The sequence below is a fragment of the Vicia villosa genome, linkage group LG6 (genome assembly GCF_029867415.1).
Source record: "Vicia villosa cultivar HV-30 ecotype Madison, WI linkage group LG6, Vvil1.0, whole genome shotgun sequence".
NCBI classification, from domain to species: domain Eukaryota; kingdom Viridiplantae; phylum Streptophyta; class Magnoliopsida; order Fabales; family Fabaceae; genus Vicia; species Vicia villosa.
Window position 1 is genome coordinate 110,390,415 of NC_081185.1, and position 23,177 is coordinate 110,413,591.

The 23,177-nt window shown below is 32.8% G+C and overlaps 3 protein-coding genes across 3 annotated transcripts; 1 reads left to right on the plus strand and 2 right to left on the minus strand.

The window, feature by feature from the left end:
• The first annotated feature begins 4,246 nt into the window (after positions 1–4,246).
• LOC131614332 (uncharacterized) lies at positions 4,247–4,741 on the plus strand. The gene has a single exon (XM_058885932.1). The coding sequence runs from the start codon at positions 4,247–4,249 to the stop codon at positions 4,739–4,741; it is 495 nt and encodes a 164-aa protein (XP_058741915.1).
• Positions 4,742–4,827: 86 nt separating this feature from the next.
• Positions 4,828–8,815, minus strand: LOC131609582 (ribosomal RNA small subunit methyltransferase, chloroplastic-like). The gene is made up of 10 exons (XM_058881309.1): positions 8,512–8,815; positions 8,155–8,304; positions 7,781–7,837; positions 7,426–7,524; positions 6,909–7,004; positions 6,667–6,751; positions 6,308–6,360; positions 5,587–5,670; positions 5,236–5,346; positions 4,828–5,138 (listed from the first exon to the last, which is right to left on the minus strand). Exons 1-10 carry the CDS (start codon positions 8,752–8,754, stop codon positions 5,073–5,075), a joined length of 1,044 nt encoding a protein of 347 aa, XP_058737292.1. The 5' UTR covers positions 8,755–8,815; the 3' UTR covers positions 4,828–5,072.
• A 297-nt stretch (positions 8,816–9,112) lies between these two features.
• Positions 9,113–13,576, minus strand: LOC131612087 (flap endonuclease GEN-like 1). The gene is made up of 8 exons (XM_058883900.1): positions 13,222–13,576; positions 12,045–12,218; positions 11,653–11,823; positions 10,948–11,129; positions 10,584–10,824; positions 10,351–10,486; positions 9,740–10,215; positions 9,113–9,651 (listed from the first exon to the last, which is right to left on the minus strand). The coding sequence occupies exons 1-8, from the start codon at positions 13,414–13,416 to the stop codon at positions 9,379–9,381; spliced, it is 1,848 nt and encodes a 615-aa protein (XP_058739883.1). The 5' UTR covers positions 13,417–13,576; the 3' UTR covers positions 9,113–9,378.
• Between the last annotated feature and the right edge of the window lie 9,601 nt (positions 13,577–23,177).

Genomic DNA, 23,177 nt, shown 5'->3' on the forward strand with positions numbered 1-23,177 from the left:
TTGCTTAAAACCTATTTTAACCCAAACTCATAACTAAGAGTCCGTCGAACGGCAATTCGGTATCACCAATCTCTGTGGACACGATAAATTCCCGGATAAATATTTCCAAAACTTTTGTTGCTTGCCGCTTTACCGCTCCAACAGTGTGTTGATATAACATATGTTTTAGAAGTTGTGAACTTTATGAAAATATGGTTAAATCAAGTTGGATACCTTCATTGTTCAGAAGTTGTGAACTTTTTGAAAATATGATGTTTTGACTTTGATGCTTCAGAAGTTGGAAAAATGTCTGGAAGCAATTCAAGGATAATCTCTGATTAAGCATTTTGTTCATAAGTTGTGAACTTTATGAAAAAGGGTTTACAGCGTGTGCTTCTGCAATGTTTGATTATTTTACAAAGTTGTTCAGAAGTCATGGACTATCCGAAAGCTATTGTAACCAAGGTTCTAAAGGTCCTTAAAAGTTACAAATTGTCTGGAAGTGTAGTAAGTCCGCTCTTATTCTGATACTATTTAAAGGTTGTGAACCTTCTGAAGACATGGTTAGAAGACATCTTCTAAAAGACATGATCAGAAGACATGTTCTAAAAGACATGGTCTAAAGACGTGTTCTATGACATGGTCAAGAGACATGGTCAGAAGTTATATTCTTAGACGTGGTCTAAGATATGGCCAGAAGACATGTTCTACGACATGGTCCAAGAGACGATAAAAAGACATGGTTTAAAAACATGGTAGAAGACATGGTCTGTCAAGAGTTGGTTCAGGTTCTGAACCGTCTGATGATATGATGCTTGGCACCTTCTGGTGTGTAATCAAGCTTCTGGATAACCAATGTTATAAGTTATGATGTTTGAGGCTTGACATTAAGACAATAACTAAACTAGGTTATGATACTCATAGTGTTATGATAGTACGCCAGGTTTGGAGATGAAGACCAGTCAACTCTAGTCAGACTCTGATGATACGTCAATAGAGAAGTATTCCTTCTCTATAGTTCATTTTGTACTTCAACATTTATTTTGTGAGTCTTGGGTTCAGGGGGAGACTCTGAACAAATTTAAATGAATTTTAAAATATGAACATATTCAAGGGAGTTGGTTAACTTATTTGAATTTGAGTTCTATGGTGATTACCTAGTATAAATTAATCTATCAAAATACATACATGGTTTGGTCATCATCAACAAGGGGGAGATTGTAAGAACAAGATTGATTCTGCATTTGGCCTTAGGTTTTAATGATAACTTTACATGTTATTTCAAGGAATAATTATATACATTAACTGTTTTCTTTCTAGTGTATGACTTTTGTCTTACAGGTTCTGACTCTGGTAAGAAGGCATGTGATGTCATCAGGAACACTCTGGAATAATACTAGTGTTGTGTTACAATGGAAGTCAAGATTCTGATAGTGGCTTTATAAGGGGAGCTTTGAAGGCCTTCTAAAGATTTACTTTTGTGTCCTATGTTCTGAAGATGCTAAAGACGAAGTTCTGTTTAATGAACTCTGAAGATCTGTATACATCACTTATGAAGACCAAATGTTAAAGACTCTGAAGATAAAGGTTCTGCTGAACAAGCTCTGAATACTCGAAGACTTAAGTTTAAAGATTCAAGTTCTGATCAACTATAACATGCTTCAATCAACATATAATCATAAGTCTCTGAAGACTTAGAAGATCAAGGACGGCTTGCGTGTGATGGTGAGCATAAAAGTACTAAATTAAATTGCGACCTCTACTCTTATACGGTGGTATAAGGACAATCCAACCTGTACTTGTTATCTACCATTTCAACCATGACCATTGGGGACTTTACAGCTGTATTTTGCATTTCCTATTCTACCCTCCAAAGGATCTATCCTTCTCTATAAAGGAAGCCATTGGAAGAATTAGAAATCAATGATTTAGTTTTACAAAACTACACCAAAGCGTTGCACAAACTCTGTTAGAGAAATTCTTTGTATAGTTTTGTATTTTTTGCAAGGAGCTTTTGTTTGTATCTTTCTTATCAACACTTTTGTGTTGTTCTACTTAAACATTGTGTAATATGCTTATTAGAAGCATCTTGTAATACACACTTATAATTAACTTGGTTAATTGTTTCCTTGGGGGACTAGGTGCTAGTTAGAGTCCCTAAGAAGATCGTGGTTGCGGTCATAGTGGTTTCATGATAAGGATCAGCTGAACTTGTTGGGATCGGAGCTTAATATAGTTGTTTCCTTGAGAAGGATAAGTGCTAGTCAGGAGTCTCAAGAAGGCATTGGCTGCGGTCAGTGTGGTTGTTTTGTAATTAGTTTGATTATAGTGGATTAAGTCCTTATTGAGAAAGCAAAATCACCTTGGCGGGTGGACTGGAGTAACTTCGTTAATAGTGAACCAGAACAAAAACTAATTGTGTTAATTTATTTTTATTCACTTGTTAACCTTGTGTTTTGAGTTGCGGAAAAATTATATTTGGTGCAACCTAATTCAAACCCCCTTTCTTGTGTTTCTCGCATCTTCAGAGTGACTCGGAGGGTAGTGTTTCTTTATCTTTGAAATGGGGAATAGAGTTTGAATCACATTCCTCCCATCTGTCAGTGGGAGTCTTGAATCAGGAATCATCATTATGAGTGATGATTCGATGATGGAAGAGTCGTCTGGAGATTCTCTTTCAGATGAAGCTCTCTCCATGAATGCTTTAGAATCAATGTTCTTTGTGAAATCCGACAGGTGTAAAAACCTCGTCGAGGAACAAATGCCTCCTCCTATTTTTACCGAGGCAGAAATAGAGGTTGTTCATCGAAGAAGGAAACATGTCGATCACATTGTTCAAACATATCGGGGGTCAACTAGTTATGACCCCAATGACATTGAAATTGCTCGTCATATAAATTGCCGAGGGCGGCAGGATACTGTGTCTTGGGTCAATCCTGGTGTTCATCGTATAGTTCATGTGTTGTGTAACACCCTAAATCGCAAACAATTAATTTTAAAAACATTGGAAATAATTACTCAAAAAAGGGTGTCACATGTTCTCAACATAAAAAAACTTTCTCAAATATCATGTTATAGCAGCAAAATTAAACTTCAATACATTTGCAATTTGTCTCATAAAAAGGATATCATTTTATTTATTCATAAAATAGTTAATTAGATAAATTCAACAACTCGCAGAAAAACATAATCAAATAATCTCAACTCGTTGTTACACTATCAGAGCGACATGCCGAAATTAAACAACACAAAATGATAAATGACGAAGAAGGTCAATTGTGTCATCCTCCAACACAAGCAACAACTAAGACTCCTCTATTTGAGTATCTGCATCACCGGCTTCAAGATAACACATAGAACAAACAGAGGTGAGAATACATTCACATATATTAATGGTTCATAAAACAACAAGGATAACACATATCGAACAACAAAATGAAGGTGTGACTCAGTTACGAATGGATGTGCATATGTCCGAAAATGCATCTTCGAACTAAATTATAACAAAAATAAGGGTGTTGCTTAGTTACACGTTTATATGGGAAAATGGGTGTGTCCGGTGTTATAAGCATTTTTAAATTTCGTAGCTTGTTTACTTATGGTGTGAGGAGTAAAGTCTCTAATTTTCTTGTTCAAACCTAAAAAAAATTTGCAGGCTTTAAAGAGTACCCAAAAAAATATGGAAAATTGTATATATATAATTATAATATAATACACTAAATTTTTCAATAATTTTTAAATTTATAGTAAAATATTAAAGAATATCTTCGTAAAAAATAGTCTATTTATTGAATTAGAATTTCAATAATTTTTTTTTTATTATGTTTCAACTTATCTAATTATTATATTAACAAAAAATAAATAAATCAAATGAGATATGTTTTAGAGATGGTATCATTAAACAGAAGTATTCTAAAAAAAATATGATGGACCTTTTACTTGATTATAGTTTATTTCATTGATGGAATTAATAATTAATAATATTCTTAATCTTAAACATCCTTAATCACAAAGGATTATTTATGGCACTGAAAGTAGGATAGATTAAACTATCGACGTCTCCGAACAATAATGTCAGTAACTCTCCCAAAAAAAACATCATCAACTTCCGCTACTCCGCAACAAACGCAACCGCAACCTAGTACACACTCTTCTCATTTGCTTATTCCTTATTCAACACACACACGCAACACGAACACACCCTTTTGTACTTTCTGCCTTTGTTCCTTCTAAAAGCCCCACAAAAAGTGATCTTTTTCATTTCATCATGGAAGAAGAACCACAATCATCATCATTATCACAACTCATAGTTTCTCTAGAACAAGCCACTTTCATGGCAAAACAACTATCATCATCATCCTCAACAAACCCAATTCATCTCAATCAAATCCACACTTCCCTACACCAAGCCCACCATCAACTCACAGCTTTCCTCTCAACCCTTCAGCCTCCTCCAGCGGCGGAAAACTCTATCTCCTCCGCCAACGGTGCAGCTCCTATGCAGCTAGGTGACGACGGAGACGATGTCGATGGCGACAATGATGATGAAGAGACATCAAAGTGCACAATTGACAGAGTTGAGGAGAAATTACGAGAATGCTTCATAAAAAATAAGCGACCGAAACGGCCGTTATCACCGTCTGTGGTGGCGCAAGGGGACAACAGGCGACTTTCCACCGATGATGGGTTTGTTAAGGATTATGATCCACATTCTTCCAAAATGAAGAAGGCATTGGACCTTGTGTACCAGTTTCATGGCTGATAATGATCATGACAATTTTATTTTTTTGTGTAGTTTCAATTCTCCATCTTGCTACAGGAATCTATTTTCTTTATATCTGTAGGACATAGAATAATTTCTAGTTTCTATCATATTTGAACATCATGCCGCTATTCTTGATACATTAGTTGAAGAAAATTGTTGTGATTCTAATGTTATTCTTAAGCTGAGATGTCATCATGACTCACAATGTACTTCAGTTCTCTGTTTGAATAATCTATCTGCTGCTACAACAAAGAGCCTTGTGAATGTGGAAATCTTTGGGACCTTCTTCTGCTAGAGTTGGTCTTCAATTCCATGGAAACGCAAACTTCTACTCTTTGGTAATTAAGTTATGCAGTTTTACAAAATCATCCATTGTTAGTTCTTCAGGCCTTGACTGTAAACATCAGAAGAACATGAGTCAGCAAAATCCTTGAGAAATGAAATTCAATGAAAATAAAAATAAGAAAGAGTAGCACGTGCTGATAACTCACAGTACTTAGAAGACCTATGCTTTCTAAAGCTTCTTCTATCTCAACAGATGTGCATATGTGCTGTAGTGACTTGCGTATCATCTTGCGCTTCTCATTGAATGCTGAATTAACCTGCAAGTACATAGAACTGAGCTGTTATTACTGAAAAATAGTGAAAGAGGTGTTTATATGTGTGACATTGTCTTTGTTTAGAGTAGCTTGGAAGATAACATTGTCAAATAGCAAGTGAAGTTTTTAGTAACCAATGCGCAATGGGATATTTCAGAGTGCAACAAGACTTTTATGAAACTAAAGATGAAAATCCTTAGAAACTCAATTCATGACAATATATGACAGAGAAAGGGAAGCTACCACTGCAAAGAAGCTTTTACTCGACGATACTTGGGGATATTCGGATGGTTGCTTCAGTTTGAATGAGACAACGGCTGCATCAACCTAGCCAAACATGAAAAATAATCAGACTGATTTCTGCCACTATCCACAAATTCAACTGTTATGCAAGATAAGGCCAATAACCTTATTGCCTGCCGTTTTGAGGACTTACTGCACCTGCTGTATTGACATCCCTTATTCATTTTTTATAGTTAAATAAAATTGGGGCGCAAGTTTTTCATAAGCCACTCTGCTTTACAGTTTGTTTTAGATTCTAGTGCAGACAAAATATGGAAAAGCACTTCCCCGGTTTTCCAAAATTGGCTTTTGCTGCATCAACAGGAATTTTTTGTGACCTTTTAAAAGCTAAAACAAACAGGCGTGTGTGTTTATTTTAGATTTATTATGGTAGTCAGTGACAAATATACATTCTGAAAGCCACAAGTTCCTAGCTTTCTTGAAACCGAGTTTCAGATGATAGAATGTTTTTTAAACTTTAATACACACAGATATCTCTTGATTTCAAAAGTCATATATACAACCAATGTCTCTCGCATATATTGGATTATTATTCTAAAAATCACATAGAAAGAAGCTTTTAGCATGACATTTTTTATAGTTGATCTGTTCCTAACTGCATATAAAAAAAAAATACCACAACCAAGATCATTCAGGTACATATAAATCTTATATCACTTACATTAGGCTGAGGGAAAAAATTTGTTCTTTCGACCTTAAATTTGTACTCGGGATCTGCAAAGGAAAGTCAGGACTTCAGCATAAAATAAACTAAACTTGGTGTTATGGATATCAAAATTTCTAGTTGCATTTTGATGTACAATAACTTAATAAAAACCCCAGGAAAGCATTGAAATCCAACTCTTTTTTACAATTATCTCTTTGAGTCATGAATGCCAACAAAGGTTAAGCACTTCCATTACTGGATTGGTTTAATAAGTTTTATTTGATTTACAATATGAAAACTTGTGACCCTTGATTGTAAAAGGATGGGAAGGAACTGACAACCAATATACGTAGCAGTCCACTATTTTTAAGTACCTGAGTAAAAATTAACAAATATATTGATGGGACGATACTCAGGTGTCCTGAGTGATGGTTCCACCAAACGCAGGGCAGTCTCCTCCTGCAATAGTTTGATCTGTTTAGTCAATAACTGTTATTACACTAAAACTAGGAACATTAAAATGGAGGCCAATAGAAACTGGATACGAATACAATCAGTTATAGAGAATCAGGTATGAATACACATTACACTAGACTAGAAAGGAATCAATTCTAACTTGAAGTAATAGAACCACTTCTGAGAAAATGTCACCCATTGGAAGTAGTAGTTTGATCACATCAGTACTGATATAGAAAGGAATGTTGGCAACCACCTGAATACAACATACATTTCAGGATTTACGATAAGTTACATATAATCTGCCATAATCTTGCAAAATTAATTTGGAAAAGCAAATGACCAAAACGTCATGGTTTAAATATTGCTACTTAGTTTAGGAACCATAAAGTTAAGCTGCCAAATGAATTTTATATAGGTCTATTTCATTCAGTTAAGTCACTGGCTAGTGAGTTATTTCTGACAAATCTACCAACTCAGTATGCATAGTTACCATAGAAAGCTTCAAAGTAAACAATAGCCAATGACCCATTAAACCCATCATAGTGATGAGTGGAGCTGAATGTTAAGGTCAAGTCACCCTCCTTCATCAAGTGGCCGACACTTTGTAAAATTTGACAAAGGAATGAAAAAATAATGGTATTGTAGTTTGCTAGTTTGGGGAACAGAATCCTCACTTTTGCTTTTCTATTATCTGAATCTATTTCCTTTGTGTTTTCATACAGTGATGATATATGAGAGCGCACATGGCATTTGACGATATCCTCATTCAAAACCTGCAAGCATATTATCAAAAGGTCAACATTTATTATACAGAAAAACCAGTTTTAAACTATCATTATTTTAGCATAAAAAATAGGCATGTGACACCGGCATTGGAAGATGAAATACCATCCATCAAAACAGTGCATATACAATTTTCATTGATAATATCGCAAGAGAATTATATCCCTTCTCCCAAGACCTAATTTGCATCTTATCAACAAGACTAGAGACATGCGATATAAAGTTCAAAAAGGTCATGAGTTGTACCTTCAACTTCCCTGTACTTGAAAATCTTTCACTTACAAGGGCAGCCATATGTTTATCCTAAATCCCATGAAAGATAGAAAAGCGTAAACTTGAGTTAAAGTAAAACAGCAATGAAAAAACATAACTTAAACTTCTAAGAAATTTGAAGATTTTACACAACCTACACTGCAATGCAACCATTACTATCTAACAGAAATAGAGACCGAAAATGAAACTGTTTCCAAACAAAATCATATGCAGAAGTATCTAACAAACTGTTTCCATGTAGACAAACAGTGAAACTGCAAAGAAACAAAGGAGTCATGGAAAGTATGAGGGTGTGTGTCTTTGGTTCAAAATTAGTTCTAAAGTTCTACAAATGAAAACCTGCAAACCTTCTCAACTGCCAGAACAAATGCACCCGAGTTTATAAGAGTATTGGTCAAGGAACCGGTTCCCGGTCCAATTTCCAGCACCACATCACCTTCCTGAACACCAGCCACACCAACAAGCTGCTCATTTATCTCAGAGTTCAACATATAATTCTGCCAATAAAAAAACAACACCAAGAGTGACCAAAATTTCCATAACCATTTATTTAAGCAAACTCATTTCACACCAAACAAAACACCCCCTAATGTTCAAAACAACGCATGCCCACCTCATGTTCGATAAAATGCCCCCACCACAAAGCAAATAAACAATGAACTTTGGAGAGTTGCAACGCATTGGGTCATGTGAATTATTCTCACCTGTCCGAGAGATTTTCTTGGGGATCTGCCTTTGGAGTTAAGAGCTTTGAGAGTGCCATGGTAATCGTCTTTGTTCGGGGTTGAAGGTCTGTTGTTTCCACGGGCACAAGCTATGTATAGTTTTGGACTCCGTCTGGAACCGTTAGCTTTTTGCGGCGGTTTATGGTGGCTGTTGAAGGATGCGTTGTGAGAAATTGGCGGGAGTGTTTGAAGATAGCATTGGTGAGAAAGAGAAAGAGACATGGTTTTCTGTTGTCCGTTATTCCCGTTAGAATCTTCCTTTGTGTTTTTAACGTTGAAATACAACAAAATGATTATTTCTTAACTATATTCTTAAATATATTTTTATAATTTTAATACTAAATTAAAATTTTGAAAGATAAATCATAATATTGAAACTAAAGAGAATAAGAGTCCAATTATATTAAAAGGCTAAAGGACTGAAACTAAAGAAAATAAAATAGACATTGGTGAAAATGAAATTGGTTTGATAGGTAGATTCTAAATTGATGGATGATTTTATAATTTTTGTAGTGATACAAAAAACATAGAAAAGAGAATATGAAAGGACACTACTTTTTTTTCCAAATACATCAGATATACTTTTATTCATTTTAGAGGAGTTCTTTCTCACTTCTATTCTTTGCAAATATTCCACAAAACAAGAGGAAAACTACATGAAAACATGGTTCAACAAGAGAGTGAGAGAAACAGAAACTTTTTTCTGATGACATTATTCAAACTAATTCTTAACTACACATACACACACTAAACTGCCCTTGGTCAAAAAAGGGTCTGTTGTTACTGTTTCAACATTTAGTTAATATGATTGTACAAGAGATCCAATGCTCAAAGCATATATACACACTAGTCATCAAACAAAAGCCGACGCCTCACAGATTTCGGAATATTAGGACTCGATGATTTTCTCTTCACTTTTGAGCCTCCACTGTCCGGGCTATCACTTTTTCTCGATGATGACTCTTCTCCGTGTTTGGAACTATGTTTACTTTTGGTTGTTGGGAAGAACTCTGTAATATTTAGCTGGACACCTTTCGAGTTTGGTGATGATGTTGACGACTTTTCATTTTCTTGAGATTTTGAAGTTGGATTCTTTTTCCTTCTCGCGTCCTTCAGTTCCTGCAAATTTAAATCATTTAGATCTTAACATAAAAGAGGTGCATATAAAACGAATATCATCTGTCAAGTGAGAAAAAAAAATCAACACCTGTTCATGCCAAAACCTTTTCACTTCTTCTGGATAAGCAGCTCCAACAAGGTCCATGTTTTCATCTGTCAACAGAAAACGACACCCATCTTCTTCAACAATCTCAGGAGAATCACAGTCGTCAAGTAGATCCACTGTGTCATCATCAACGTCTATAACATCTTCTTGCGTTCCAGATTGACTTGAAAGGGTTTTGGAGGCAATGCTACCCATCGCGCGTTTCCACTTGACGACATAAATCTGATATCCGTATCTCGTCTTCACACGTTTTACAGAATTAAACTCAAACTGTCCAAACAACAAACTATCTGTAGTAGTAGTAGTAGTTGTAGCCATTTCTCTCAAGAAGATGGTGGACATCATAGGAAACATTATCCGTCGAATGTACGACGGATCCCAGTTCTGATGGAAGTTCAAAAAATGTATCAAAAGCTCAATTTTCGGTCTTTCCCATGAGATCTTAGGGCCGTCAATTGCTGCAAACAAAGTTGGTTAAATAACAATGTAGAATGAGTGACAGGTACAATAATACACTCAAAACAACTCTTCTAGATCAATCATATAAGAGGAAAAAAAAGTGACTATGATATTCATCCCAGGTTGACACGTACCGGAAAAGTAACCATTGTCATTGCATAAATACATAGCAATGATTTCATCCTTTGGAAAATTTGGCTCCTTTGCAATCTTGTCACAAATTTTTGTGTGCCAATTTTCAATCTTTTTCTGCTCCTTATTTTTCCTATTCTGTCAAACAAATATCATGTAGACGTGTTTTAATACTAGCAAAAATATAATACAGAACAAATCAGAAACAATGACTAAATTAATCTAGAGGCCATACCATACCACAAGAGTTACAATCACATTTAAAACCTTCGGGCTTTTTCAAGCAACCTTCACTGTCATTTGTGACACAAAATTCACATGAAGACTTTGTATGATCTCTTTTGTTGCCTGGATGACCACAGAATGAGCAGTGAGGTTGTTTTGAATTTGGGGAGTTCCCATCAATATCCATATTGTCGTCAGATTTAATGTCGATAGGAACTTGAAAAGCATTCCCTTTGCCTATCTCATGTAATCTGCATTAAAGATCATCGTCAATTAGGACCGCTAAGACTGGAAAATTTATTGACCACTATTTCATAGTGTATCAGTAACTAAAACATACAATTCGGAATTCAGTTTGAAGGATTTATTAATACCTATTCAATACATCATCTTCACTAAAAGCTTGAACAAAACGAAGAGCACCATCAAGTCCAATCCCTTGAACACCATTCATATCATGATCATTCCCAACCAAAAGAGCGATAGCTATTAGGTGTCTCCTCTTCAATCCAAGCCCGGCCTCAATCTCTGACACATTGTAGCATTCAAACGGTTCCTGCATGTAAAAAGAATAATTTGAACTATACTGAAAAATGGCAAACAAACTAAACCACAACTTTCCAACATACAGCAAGGGGGAGTAGGAGAATGCAGGATGCTAATTAAAAAAGAAGTTTTACAAGAGAAACATCAGAGCATATATATTTTTTGGTTCAATCATCGCGCCAGATTGTAATATTGACTTATTATCAATCAAGCCACCATGTTCTTCTATTAACCTAACTTTATCATGGTTGTGTGCATGTATTTTGAAAATGAATACTTAAATTATCAACCAAAATTTTCCGTGGTTTTACACTTTTAGTTTTTTGGCAATAATCTCAACATGTGTTCTCAACTCTCAAATACATCCTCTGAGTAGAAAAGGGGTGCATCATAGTATATAGATTCATGAATCATGCTACCATTTAGTGGACTATGCAATGATGGATGTAAGTGTTGTAATCGAACAGACAACTCAAAAGCTACCATAAAATTGCCAAGGGAAGAAATAAAATATAAGGAAGGTGGTTACTCACTTTGGAATTGGGAGAGAAAGATTTTATCACGCATTTGGCCCCAAAGAGGAATGCATCACTGTCAGATGTGATGCACGCATCTACATAACCTTCACTATTTAATTGGGCACAGAGTGCTTCAGCCTCTCCTTTAGCTTTTAGTACAGGAATCCCAAGTAGCTCGGCAAGTTCCTATCACCAATTAACTATAAGGAAAAGCCTGCCAAAAGAACATCTAACAAAACAAAAGACAAAAACCAGAATCCACATCTAGAAAGCAAATAAGATTTCGGTATAAAAATAACATGTTCGTCAAAAAACTGAATGCATGCACTTCTTTGCAACTGAGTGCAAAATTAGAGTCAGCACAATAGTTTCTGTAGATAACAATCAAGGTGAAAGAATTATCGCACCACACACTCTTGAACACATATTGAAAATGAACGGTTCCTCTCAGCTGAAACACCTTCAGAAACTGGCAAGCTAGTCGATTCAATTCCAGAAGAACGGAAAAATCTAGCACTCCTGGCCTTTGATTTCAATGGCGATGGAGTCCCATCAACAACAAACACAGGAAATGCTCCAAACTACAAAAAAAAAATTATATTATCATCAAAAATCACTTCCATTCTTCATTTGACTATTTCATAGAAGGAAAAATGGAACAGTAAGTTAGATTACCACCGTTAAATGTCATTCCACTCCATCCAAATACTACCAATAGTAAGCCTTAGAATTTGAGGTTGAGCCTAACTCAACCTTATAAAACCGGTCCATACCATATATTGTCTAGTGTGGAACTCTTAACACACCCATTATGTTCATCACTATTGGGCATGGTGCATGGTCGGGGTGGCTCAACAGGTTCTATACCGTCTTAGAATTTGAGGTTGGGCCTAACTCAACCTCCGATGGTGGAGGTGGCTCAACAAATCTTATATCATCTTAGAATTTCAAGTTAGGCCTAACTCAATCTTACAAACAGGTTTGTAAGATGAGGATTGCCCCTACTTATGTCCAGGCCCTATATTATCCGACATGGGACTCTTAAACCTAAGTACTTCAATTTGAATTCATTTAACCTCAATCGGTGTTGAACCATACTCAAACATATATTATCGAATGTGGGACTAGTAAACCTAAGTACTTCAATTTGAATTCATTTAACCTAAATTAGTGTTGAACCATACTCAAATATAACTAAAAAGATAATAACACATTTACAACCATAATTTGATTAAACTAACCCAAAACCAAACTATCTCTTCATTTTTCTATTATATAATCAAAAAGGTTTAAGAAAACAATTTATCCCCAAATAAGCTAAAACTATCAAAGCTTCAATTCATTAAGCCTCAATTAGTGTTAAACCAGATTCAAACATAACCAAAAAGGTAATACCGCATTTTCTAACAATCTTATAATTAAACTAACCCAAAACTAAACAATCACTCAATTTTTTCTTAAATAACCAAAAGAGTTCCAAAAAATTACTTATATCCACACAAACCCTAAAATTATCAACATTTCTATCAAATTATCTACCATGCAATATAAAAAAACAAAACAATTAAGGGAATAAGAGAGAACCTTTGAAAAGAGATTAATCGTACGGAAGAAAGTGAGCCTCAGGTGAGGCTTCTTGACATGCGTTTTAACAGCATTGTTATGCTGAACAATCCAGAAGGAAAGATCAACAGCAACTCGCTTGTTTCTCAAGAAATCAAAACCTTCATTGCGTGCATAGGGCTTCAACAAATCCCAGAAATTACCACCAACACCCATTGATTGTGCTTTCTACTTAATCACAAAAATGGGTAACCGAAAACATCATCAAAATTCAGTCTTGTTTTGAAACAGACACTGAACGGGTTCGAATGTTAGGTTTCGTTTCTGGAAGAGAAGAAGACAGAGAGACTGTCAATTTTTTTTTGGAACAAAGATAACAAAATTTAGCCGTTGGGTGTTTTGTAACGTTACAATTTAGAGAAGATTGGGCTTTGGATAGACAGAAAGGTTGTGCTATTGGCACCCATTGTTTACTAATACACTCTATGTCATTTATTTATTTTGGTATGAATAAGTTATTTATAAGTTTAGAGTTGAATATAATTAAAATAAATTGTATTATTTATCAATTTAGGAGATGAGAAGACAAATTTTGATGCTTGCCTACACAAAAAGGTATTTTAGAAATATTCTTATATAAAATGGATAGATTAAATGCATTTTTCTCTTTCTTTTTTACATGTTAAAATGGCATAAGAAAGTTATCATTCCTTTGTCTTAAATTATATATCAAAAGTAAAAAAAATCATATATATTAATAAAAGTAAAATATAATAGTTTAGATTATAATTTTTTTCTTATAATAAATTTTTTAAAAATATGTAAACTAATTTTTATTGACTATTAGTTATAGAGAGACGAGAGAGAGGGCAAATTAATTACAATTTATATTTTATTTTATTTTAAAAATGATAATTGGAACAAAAAAAATTTTTCCTTATAATATTGCAAAAATAAAAAGATTTTTTTCTTAAATTGAGACGGAGGAAATACATTTAAAACATTTATATCAATAATGTGATTCTCCCACTTTAATTGATTAGAGCTTCATTTTTCTGTTTGTAGGAGGTGAGAAGTAAAAGTTTGATGTAGGGGTGTTTATGGCTCGGTTTGGGTTGAATTTAGCCAAAACGATAACCCAACTCGTACATGGTACACTGATTTGGGTGAGGAAAAATAACCACCCACAATATTATTGGGTTGGTTTGGGTAAAACCACAAATTTATGGGTTGGATTGGATTGGGTAATGGGTTACCCAATATTATTTTTCCTTATATAATTATTAATGATATGTTACATTTTTTTCTTAATAAATAGCTTAACATGTTATTGTTTTTTTTTAACATCAAATGTCAAAATGTATAATGAAATTTATCATAAACATATGTTTGTAAAAACCAAAGTTACATTAGTAAAACCTAGAATTGCATAAAATACTAGCAATTTATTAGAATTAGCGTCAAAATAATCAAAATGTGGCATCCTAATAAGTTAAAATCATTACTTACTAAATAAAAGATCTTCAAAAAGTTGAAATTGAAGCAAGCAAAATTAAAAATATCAAAATCATCACTTGTCAAATTACAAAATATATATATATATATATATATATATATATATATATATATATATATATATATATATATATATATATATATATATATATATATATATATAGTCACTCAATAACCCATTGGTTTTGTGGGTTGGGTGTGGTTTTACCTGTAACCCAATTATTTTGAATGTGTTTTCATTTTTGAAAACCGTATTTACTCAATAACCCGACCCAACCCACTTTTTTGGATCGGTTTGGGTGGGTTTACTGGGTTTATTGGGTTTACCCAACCCATGAACACCCCTAGTTTGATGCACGCGTATAAAAAAATCATAATGTAGTGTATTATTTTGTCCCGATATATTCAAATAGCTAAAGAGAGTTACAATACTTGTTAGATTTACTAGATTGCGGACCCGTGCTTCGCACGGATATATTAGAAATAAAACTACATTTTTAAAAAAAAATTATAGTTGATATTCAATTTTTTATTTATATATAAAATTATTTTTGACCAGTTTTAAAAAAAATAAAATTTTGAATTAAAAATATTAAAGAATATCCAAAAAACATATATAAAGTTAAATAAAATAATAACAACATTATAAGATAAAAAAAAGAAAAAGATTAACACTATCATGTTTTTTGGAGTAGTTTACAAATTATAAGAAGTTACAGAATGAAAACAAAATTCATATATATATATATATATATATATATATATATATATATATATATATATATATATATATATACTTCTTAGAAGTTGGAGATGCATCTCAGAACGCACCTTATTCATAATTTTTGGTGTTTTCAAATATGCATATCAGAAATAGCACAATTTTTTGTGTTGGAATTTTTCGGACATGTATATCTGAAATAACCCAATATTTATTAAAAAATTTAAATCAAGGTGAATCAATACAGTTAATAGTATAATTAATTGTATTAATCAAAATATATAATTAAATATATACAATTATAATCAACATATAATAATAATATCAACTTATTAAATATTTAAATCAACACATTATTTTCATATAAAATTAAATAATAAAAAAACTAATATAAATTAAAAATTATAATTTTAAAAGAAAGATATTTTTAACATGATAATTTCATTAATTATAATGCATAATGTTGTAGTTATTTAAAAAATAATTACTTTTATAATTTAAAAAATTTGTGACAAATAAATTATGACAAAATTAAAATTTTATTTAATCTCTTTATTGCTTATTTATAATAATTTATATTTAAGTTATTATTTATTAATAATAATTCACTTTAATTATATTATAACTATATTATAAATTTCAAATATACATATCAAAAAAACCTCTGACATTTTAAATCCAACGTTTAAATAAAAAGAATTTTGAAGAAGGGTACGTTCAGATATGCATATCCGAAACATCTTAAAATATGAAAAGGGCGCCTTCAAATATCCATATTCAAATGATATTTTGAAGTTTTCAGAGGTATTTTTCACCCTATATAATTGTAATGAGAAATTCTCTTCACATTGCAGTCCATTTTTATTCAGGCCCACTTATCCTAGTTAGGCCCACTTAGCTGTTACCCGCTTTTTCCTTTATTTTTCAGTGTCAGTTTTATTCTCTGCTTCTTGATTCTCTCCTGATGGTATGGTATCTGTAAAATGTAGATAGTGTGAAAAGTTCAGTCTCATTTTACTTCAATGTCTTTCAACTCTCTTTTCTTAACATACACCATAACAAATGATAGTTTTTTTTAGGCAAAACATATAATACTTGAATATTTATTTTATAAAATAAAAAAAGTTACCTATAAGTAAAATATCACTCCCAAATTAACCACAGATTAATTCAGATCGTTGATTTTTGAGAAATGAAAAGTAGTTTGGCCACTCACCTACATTCCAATTAAAGTTATAGTTTTCTTCAGGATTTGAAAGAGGAGAACAAGTCGTCGTTGTGACCAAAGGCACTTGCATGTGGTTTGGTAGAGTGGACTCAAAGTTAATGTGCTCGTGCTAAACTCAATTAGCCGCCATCTTTACATTACGTGTAGAATGTATTTTCTTTTAGGGTAATGCTAACTTGTGCCCTAAGGGCACATATTTAGAAATCTATAAATGGAATGTTTGTGTTGGATATAGAAACTTTGTGTTTGAAAACTGTGTATTGTTTGATTAAAAGTTCATAGTTAATTTATTTATTTATTTTTTCATTACAAACATTCCATTTATATTTTTTTAACATGTGCCCTTGGGACACAAGTTAGCATTACCCTTTCTTTTAATCTTTGACTATTCATTAATACTACACTTTTCAAATATTTATATTATCCCTAGTTAGGCTGCTTCAAAACTCCCCCAATTTGTAATTTGCGAGTCTTACCTTACCAATCAACCTTCAATATTTTCTTTATTAGATAATAATTATAAAATTACAAGCTTTTAAGTTTAGTATTTATGAAATTATAATTGAAATGTATTCCCTCAATTGTTGGATTTCATGTATCTAATAACATAGTTTTGTGTGAAGTTGTGGGAGTATTCCTGTCTCTTGGTTCTGAAACATGAGCCTATTGGAGACAAAATTTATCAATAAAAAATTTAATTAAATTTAATGTTTTTTTAAATATTTTTAATATAAAAAGTGAAAATACTTATAATAAATAACAAAAATGTGTATCACTTAATAATCTCTTAAAATTAGTATTTTTCTCAATCTCATCAACATAAAAAATATATATTAAATTAATTATAATTTTTGAAATATTTTTCATGTCCTTAAAAATTGAACTTGAGAGTATTCACAATGTTTGAGAGCTTGAAAAAGATTATGCCCACGAATCACCTTATACAAGAATATAAAGTTTCGGGCTATCTTCTAACCAGACAATAAAAGGATGAAGCAATTAGTCTTAACACAAAATAGAGATTTTGCATAGGTTGATCTCAAACCAAGATGGAGTTTTGAGTTGGCTATCCTCTTAACTGAATTGAGGTTTATACGAGAATGATCTCAAACCTACTGAGTTTTTATACCCAGCTGAACTCAGAAACTAAGTGAGATTTTACACCAATCTGTCTCGAATCGATAGCGCTTTTAACAGGGTTGAGCTTAAAAATTGTTATGGAGATTTTTACTAATTGATCTTCACGAACCAAAAGAGAGTTTTTTCAATAAAGGAACTCACGAACCATACAGAGACTAAGACTAATCCTCAAAATACAAATAAGAATTTTTTTTCAATGGTTTATCTCCCAACCAAAATAATAACTTCCGAAAGAAGGATTATTTACTCAATAGAAAAAATAACTCTTAGTAAATTTACAATTATACCTTCACCTAAAACAATATCCTCACCGAGACTCGAGAACACTCTCAAAGTACTATGGCTAAAATATGTGAGAAAAATAAGAAGGATTTATGACAGAAATGAAAAGTGGGGTTTTTTCACGTTTTCTAGATGTTGAAAAATAATATAGAAGCTCTCTATTTATAGGTTAAGACAAGGTATTAATTTGGAAATACTTTGTGGGCCAAATTAATGACATAATCGATTTGACGGTGCAAATAATCAATTTTTGTGGTACAAAATGGAAGGCTTTGATATAGAGTTGTTGCCACTTATTAAGAGAGTGTCATAATTTGTCAAATACTCTATTAGACATCATCTAATCGATTAGGCATATGATCTAGCCGATTAGACAGTTTTAAAAAAAATTTCCTAGTCAAGTAGTCAGACCTTTAATGAACTAGCTAGACCCTAAAACATTTTTTTTTGAGATTTTAATTAAAAAATGTGAGGCTTCTCAATATTTTAACGTGTGTATGTGTAATTCAGATATAATACTTCTAGAAATACTCTTGCGTCTTTACAATACATTGATCACTCAACGGATATGATCATGCGAGTTATCACACTTGCTATCTTTCACACTCCAAAACTTCAAGTCTTGACATCATTATCTTTGATTTTAGTGTCGCATAAGAATCTTGAGTCTTCTGAATGAGGCTTGAGATATCTCTGTGTTAATTACCATTGTTCAAGATATTAAAAGCTTAAACACTGCTGATTATAAATTCTAAGTCTTCGTTTGATAAAAGTTGGACTACACTGTTGACTTTAAACAAATGCCTAGCTTGATTCAGGAATCAGAAGGATAGTTTGATCAACCATCTTGTGCATCTTTGAATGACTTCAAGTAATGTCAACATAAAAAAATGAACATCTACTGATTGACTTGCATCATTCCTAAACTGAATATGGAATAGGCATCAACCAACCCACATACCAAATAGAGGAAGTTGCATCACAATGAACAAACAAATGCTATGTCGATTCAATTTGACCTACACACGCGACACAACCTACCACATTGTCCTCCTAAGTTATACCTTACCTCCTAAGATTAAGCCTAGTTATTAATTCCTTTAAAATATCGTTAGACCTACTCATGACTCTAGCAACAAACATTGCCAAATAATCATAATTAAGTTGACATTATCGATAACCCAACTAGCGAGTCCAGAGCCTAAAGACAAGCATATCTTCCTTATCTTACTTAACTACCCCCTTAATCAAACTAAGTAAGACCCCAAACAACTCTTCCTCCCAAACCCACAACCAACAACTTACACCTCTCTTAAAATCTCAAACTTCATCCACCCTAGCCTTCATCAATTCCACCTTAAGAGCTTTTTCCTTCGAGATAAGAAATATTTAAATTTAATTCCGGCCATAACTATCGATTTATATGGATAGTTAACAACTCATATTCTTTTAAGATGTAAATATAAATGATATTAAAGACTTAACATTTGCTAATAAAAAAAGACTCACTTAATAAAGAATTGACTCATTCAAAACATCTTAAGTTTAACTTGTATCGTAGATGTGAAGAAAGATATTTTTGTAAGCGCTATGAGAATAGCTATAGTCCAAATCATCTATATATATATATATATATATTTTTTAAAGGAAATTTCTTCACCCACCTCCTAACTTTCTTGGCCACCTCTGGTGAATTTACCACAATACCCCTAGTTTCGGAAGTTCATTTCCGAAAACGTATTTTTTTTGAAAAAAAAAGGTGTTTTCGGAAATGTATCTCCGAAAAAGTGTTTTTTTTAATATAAAATATTGACTTCGGAGATGCATCTCCGAAATAAAGTTATTTTTCAGAAATGTGGTGTTTTCGGAAGTTCATCTCCGAATTCACCCCCCTTGGAGGAATTCGGAAATGTACTTCCGAAATATTGTCTGGACAGAAGAAAGATGAAAAACACGAACGATTCGCTTTATTTAATCGGGTGAAGATTACATCGATCACATTACATAAGATTAAAGTTACATATTGTTAAAGACGGTTTAGCACCCTAAGGACACCCGCACTTTCTCGATCCCGTGTCGTCGTGTTTTAGCACCCGGTTTGATTGTACATAACTCCCACCTCGTTCGCAATTCAAAACAACGAAAGCTTTCCGCCTACTATTTCCGTTGTCCGACCTTAAAATAACAATTCCAAATCCAAGTTTACTAGCTTCGTTCCGAACCCACTCAATCAATTGTTCGCGACTACCGAAGCTCCGATCATTTGTAAATTCTTGCTGAACATCAACCGCATTAATCATAGGATTAACGTCGATAACCGGATCGTTATTAACGTTGACAATTGCCAGAACTACTGCGTCATTGTCTTGCACATTGTTGTCCGGATGCACCATACCTAACAAATGAAAAAATTAGCAAAAGTTGGCCAAAACAGTTTTTTTTAACTGCCAGGGCATATTTCGGAAGTTCATTTCCGAAATTTGCTAGGTAATATATTTCGGAAATGAACTTCCGAACCATATCAGTTTCAGCATAAATTTGTTGAATCAATGTAGTGAAATAGGGGATGAAATGAGAGATGTTTACCTGAAATTGTAGCTTTCTATGCTCCCTTTAACGTGATCAACGGTTTGAAACTTGATTTTAGGACGAAAAATGGATGGAGATTGATTGGATTTTGGAGAGGGTTTGGGGAAGTTTTGGAGAAAAATGATGAAATAGTGAATGAGGGAAATTTGTATATGCAGCAATATTTTTGGAAATGAACTTCCGAAAATATACACGGTTTTTGAATTTTTTTGACTTCGGAAATGCATCTCCGAAAACACCACTTTTTTGGTGTTTTCGGAGATGCATTTCCGAAGTCAAAAAAAATTCAAAAAAAAAATAAGTTCGGAGATGCATCTCCGAAGCAGGGGCAGTTTTGGGTTTTCGTTGGAGTGACCCCATAAGGAGGTGGGTGAAGAAAAAACCTTTTTTAAATTAGTTATTACATTGACGATGTTTATAGAATATGGATAGGAATGCTTTGCTTTTTCATAAACATTATAAAGTACACGTATTTTTTCCCTTGAAGTTCAAATAAGATTTTACCAATACTTAACTCCCATTCCATCATTATTACTTAACCTAAAATTTAGGGATACAATGCTTTTTTGACATAAAAACTTATCCAATTTGAAACAGGGTATTGACTTTGTAGTTATCTGAAGGTAACTATTTTTAGGAAGGAGGACCAGAAATTAAGAAGACCATCAATGTTTGCCACTTTGATATACAACGTGACTGAAACGGAAAAGCACCGATTGAATTGTGGCCAAAGAGTATTCGTATGGTTAACAATTAATTACTTCATTTAAAATCTGAATTTCGTAATTTGACATTTGGATTATAGCCATAATTACTTCTCTACTCTACGGGTCTTCATTGCACCTTTCACTAGCTAGTTTTTGAAGGGAATGAATTCATATCAGAAAAAAATGAAGATGATTCATTTCAATTTTATATATATATATATATATATATATATATATATATATATATATATATATATATATATATATATATATATATATATATATATATATATATATATATTCTATTTTTTCTCTAAGAAATATGTTATTTATATGACTGTTTGAAAATGTTTGGATGCTAAAATCAAGTGTTTACATTACTTTTTTTTTTTATAAGTGTTTACATTACTATTTATAGGTTAATCGCACTCTGAAATGTCTAAAATCATGCGCAAATCCTGTGTAAAACATGGAAAAAATGGCAGTAAAATGTAACAGAAACGCAAAAAATTCTGGTTCTAGCCTTTTCTACTTTTAAACCGTTCGACTTGTCAAACAATGTCCGCTTGTTGGGTCATATCCCTTAGATATTGCCTAGTTCGCTAGTTTAGCCATTTCGACTAGTTCGTGTTCATGCACTTGAATAAAACACTCACTATCAACGGTCGAAATTTCGCTTCACACTTGTCAATTCTTTCAGGCTAATCTTAGATTTCCCCATAAAGAATTGTTCATGGAACAATCTATTGTTGAAATTGAGCACTAACATAACTCGATCACATCTTCTCACAATCACAAGTGTTATTCCTGCAAAAAATAATAAGACGTTAACTAAACCTGGGACGTGTATGAACATTGTCATTAAGGATTTATCCTCCTCATAAGCACAAATCCCCTAGGATTCAAAAGATTCTTCTAAGATTCTCAATAAGACTTTGAGGTATCAGAATAACAAGAAATAATTTAAGATGACTGGAAAATGTAACCAGGATCAAAAGAAGAAAAAGGGTTTTTAGGTTCTATGTATCATTATTTTTTCTCTGTCTTGTAAAAGATGATAAGGGAATACTTATATATAAAAGAGAGAGAGAGAGAGAGAGAGAGAGAGAGAGAGAGAGAGAGAGAGATAGATAGATAGATAGATAGAGAGAGAGAGAGAGATGGAGTAAAAGCTTTGACTAAGTCAAGTAAAAAAAAAAGTCAAGTCAAGTCAAAATAATTAAATATAATTATTTGACCAAGTCAAATCATTATAAGTTATAAAATTAATAATAATAATTAATATTTTGAAAATAATTTTTTCATTTTTGTCATTTTAAGATGTGACAAAATTTATTTAGAACTTTTGAAATATAATCAAAATTTACAAACACAATCTTTATAACTAAGTCCAATTATAAATGGAGTGCACAAGGAGTAACGTAAACCATGTAAAGACATTTTTTAAAGGGAATTAGGAAAATATACATCTTAAGATTCTGGTTATTTGCTATATCTCTCACTTCAGTCAGATATCGAGCGATATATTCGACTATGGAGTCATTGGTATCACCAACAATTTTTGTGAACTTAGGGACTTTGCAACCCCTTGGGAGTTCTGTTTGTAACACATAATCTGATAGAAGGGACGGCCTATGCAGGCCTACATTCAATCAATTTTGGGCCATGACTCTTTCTACCATGGTTGCAAGATTGTTTTGTCTTGGCAGGTTTTCTTGCTGGACTTGATGGACTACTTGATCGACATCATGATTTTAGTTAACTATAAAAACTGGTGGGTTTCTTTGTTTGAATT

Coding starts and splice junctions, on each gene's coding strand:
- LOC131614332 (XM_058885932.1), top strand. CDS start 4,247: ATGGAAGAAGAACCACAATCATCATCATTATCACAACTCATAGTTTCT.
- LOC131609582 (XM_058881309.1), bottom strand. CDS start 8,754: ATGTCTCTTTCTCTTTCTCACCAATGCTATCTTCAAACACTCCCGCCA. Junction 7,525..7,780: donor CAAGTACAGGGAAGTTGAAG/GTACAACTCATG, acceptor ATATGCTTGCAG/GTTTTGAATGAGGATATCGT. Junction 6,752..6,908: donor AAGTGGTTCTATTACTTCAA/GTTAGAATTGAT, acceptor AAACTATTGCAG/GAGGAGACTGCCCTGCGTTT.
- LOC131612087 (XM_058883900.1), bottom strand. CDS start 13,416: ATGGGTGTTGGTGGTAATTTCTGGGATTTGTTGAAGCCCTATGCACGC. Junction 10,825..10,947: donor GAAGATGATGTATTGAATAG/GTATTAATAAAT, acceptor TCTTTAATGCAG/ATTACATGAGATAGGCAAAG. Junction 9,652..9,739: donor AAAGGTTTTGGCATGAACAG/GTGTTGATTTTT, acceptor TTAAATTTGCAG/GAACTGAAGGACGCGAGAAG.